The sequence below is a fragment of the Lutra lutra genome, chromosome 11 (assembly GCF_902655055.1).
Source record: "Lutra lutra chromosome 11, mLutLut1.2, whole genome shotgun sequence".
Classification (NCBI taxonomy): Eukaryota; Metazoa; Chordata; class Mammalia; order Carnivora; family Mustelidae; genus Lutra; species Lutra lutra.
In genome coordinates, this window is record NC_062288.1 from 96932669 (window position 1) to 96934968 (window position 2300).

General features: G+C 41.9%; 1 protein-coding gene across 1 annotated transcript; it reads right to left on the bottom strand.

Moving 5' to 3' along the window:
• Positions 1 to 1319: 1319 nt before the first annotated feature.
• LOC125081293 (olfactory receptor 9A4-like) lies at positions 1320 to 2300 on the bottom strand. Its single transcript, XM_047695842.1, has one exon. The coding sequence runs from the start codon at positions 2262 to 2264 to the stop codon at positions 1320 to 1322; it is 945 nt and encodes a 314-aa protein (XP_047551798.1). The 5' UTR covers positions 2265 to 2300.

Here is a 2300-nt window from a genome sequence, read left to right on the forward strand (position 1 = left end):
GTGATATCAACTACATCATACTTAGTGATCTTCCCGGTCCTCTCCAAATGGAAGGCATCTTCACATAAGACTCTTTGCCATCCTATGGACTGCCATCACCCACTGCTGGGAGGCTCAATATCTCCACCCAATTCAGGGCTGCCAGGAGGTGCTGGACTCTTACCATTTCATCAATACTGTCCCTCAATGACCTTCCTCTAACCTTACAAACTACCTATAACTGCATTGCCATGAAACCATGCCCTGGAATTCGTAAAGAACTGCCAGTTAGGAGAGTAGCTGCTCACTCCTTCGATGTTCCCCACAGAGATCTATGGCAAGGTACTGAGACACTTGGATTTGGGAGACAAAGAACCAAAGGCATCACGAAGGCCGCTGTCTGGGTCTGGGAGCAGTCTCAAAGACATATTTAAGACATTGATTTAAGCAGCTATAAAACACAGGATGCTCTCTCTAGAATGAAGTCATTTAATTATTTGTCTCAATCCCCACATAGGCCAAAAGATTTCATACCTTCACATCACCAAGACTTACTAAAAGAAAAGTATCCCAATCCCTTATCACCACTCCACATTGGTGCTGTGGCAAAAGGTATATAACATTGTATTTACTTTGCAGTAGCAATGGGGCCAATATAACATGATAATCCAGAAGAGGAAAAGGGAAACATAGAATATTTCAAATACATGTGGTGGTCTCCTAAAGAAAATGCACAAAATACATAGAAAGCCGTACACAGCTGACCAAAAACAAACAAACAAACAAACAAACAACAACAAAAAAACCCACGAAAACAAAGTGAGCATCTCTCCCTTGGTACTCTTATTCCGGACTGACACCCATAGCTTCTTCCCATCCCCTTCCTCTCTTAGGAAACAAATTTTTTGAAACACATTATAGGCAAATTAACGGAGTTACAGGATGCTACAAAAATATTACATTTTTCCTTTGCCCACTTCCTCCCACTTCCTAAGGATATGTTCGCATAGTTCTATAGTGGAATCATCAGAAATCATCTGAGGAATGAGATTCTAGTGTGCAGAGAGTTGGTTTCAGTTTTCTCTGCTTTGTATTCTTCTATGGCCTGATTGAGGGTTGTGCATAGTTTTTTTTTTGTTTGTTTTGTGTTTTTATCATTTTTTTAAATTTATTTTCAACATAACAGTATTCATTGTTTTTGTACTACACCCAGTGCTCCATGCAATCCGTGCCTAGTTTTTTATTTTGAAAAGATGGTAATGATAACAGAGGAGCTAAGTTTCCCAGGATAGTGAATAATCCAGTGAGGATGCTTCCACACAAAACTTATGTAGAGAGATTTAATTCTTGACCAGTGGACAGCACCGATTCATTTGATCCTGAAGGGCCTCTTTGACTTTGTCATTCCTGAGGGTGAAGATGAAAGGGTTCAGGAAAGGGGTCAACACAGAAATCAACAGGGAAACTATCTTATTGTATTCTGCTGCCTGTGTTTGCTTGGGCTTCACAAACAGGAACAAGCAGCTGCCATAGCCTATCACAACAAAGGTGAAATGAGAGGCACAAGTAGAGAAGGCTTTCCTCCGGCCCGAGGCTGTGGGGATCTTGAGGATGGTAGAGATGATGTAGGTGTAGGAGACAATTGTTGGGGCCAGAGAGCCAATGATAATGACAATAGCCATTAAGAAAAGAACGAACTCTGTGAAAAGTGTGTCATCGCAGGACAATTTGAGCAGCTGTCCCCGATCACAGAAAAAATGGTCTAACAGATTCGACTTGCAGAAGGTTAACTGAAATGTGGCATAGACAGGCCATATTTCAGAAAGGAACCCAAACATCCATGACATAATGACCACCCAGATGCAGGTGCGGCTGTTCATAATGATGTTGTACCTCAGAGGGTTACAGACAGCCACATAACGGTCCACAGCCATCACTCCCAGTAATGCAAACTCTGTGGTTCCCACAGCAAGATACAGGAAGAGCTGGGTAACACATGTTCCCAAAGATATTGTATGCATCCCAGGGAGCAGCAAACCCCAAAGCATCATGGGCACAATAATAGTTGTAACAAAGATCTCCAAGGCAGAGAGATGACCAAGGAAGAAATACATGGGAGACTGCAGGCGTTTATCAACACACACAATCACAATGATGACTGTGTTTCCCATTAATGTCATTAAGTAGAACAAAAAGAATACAGCAAAAAGAAAGTGGTGTAGTTCTTGGGACCCAGGGAATCCTAGAAGGTAGAACTCAGTGGCACTAGACAGATTACTCATCATTTAGTCCTTGTTTCTGCTCCTTGTAAAACCTAGAGA

What these genes read in the sequence shown, in the direction of transcription:
- LOC125081293 (XM_047695842.1), bottom strand. Translation starts at nt 2,264, where the DNA reads ATGATGAGTAATCTGTCTAGTGCCACTGAGTTCTACCTTCTAGGATTC.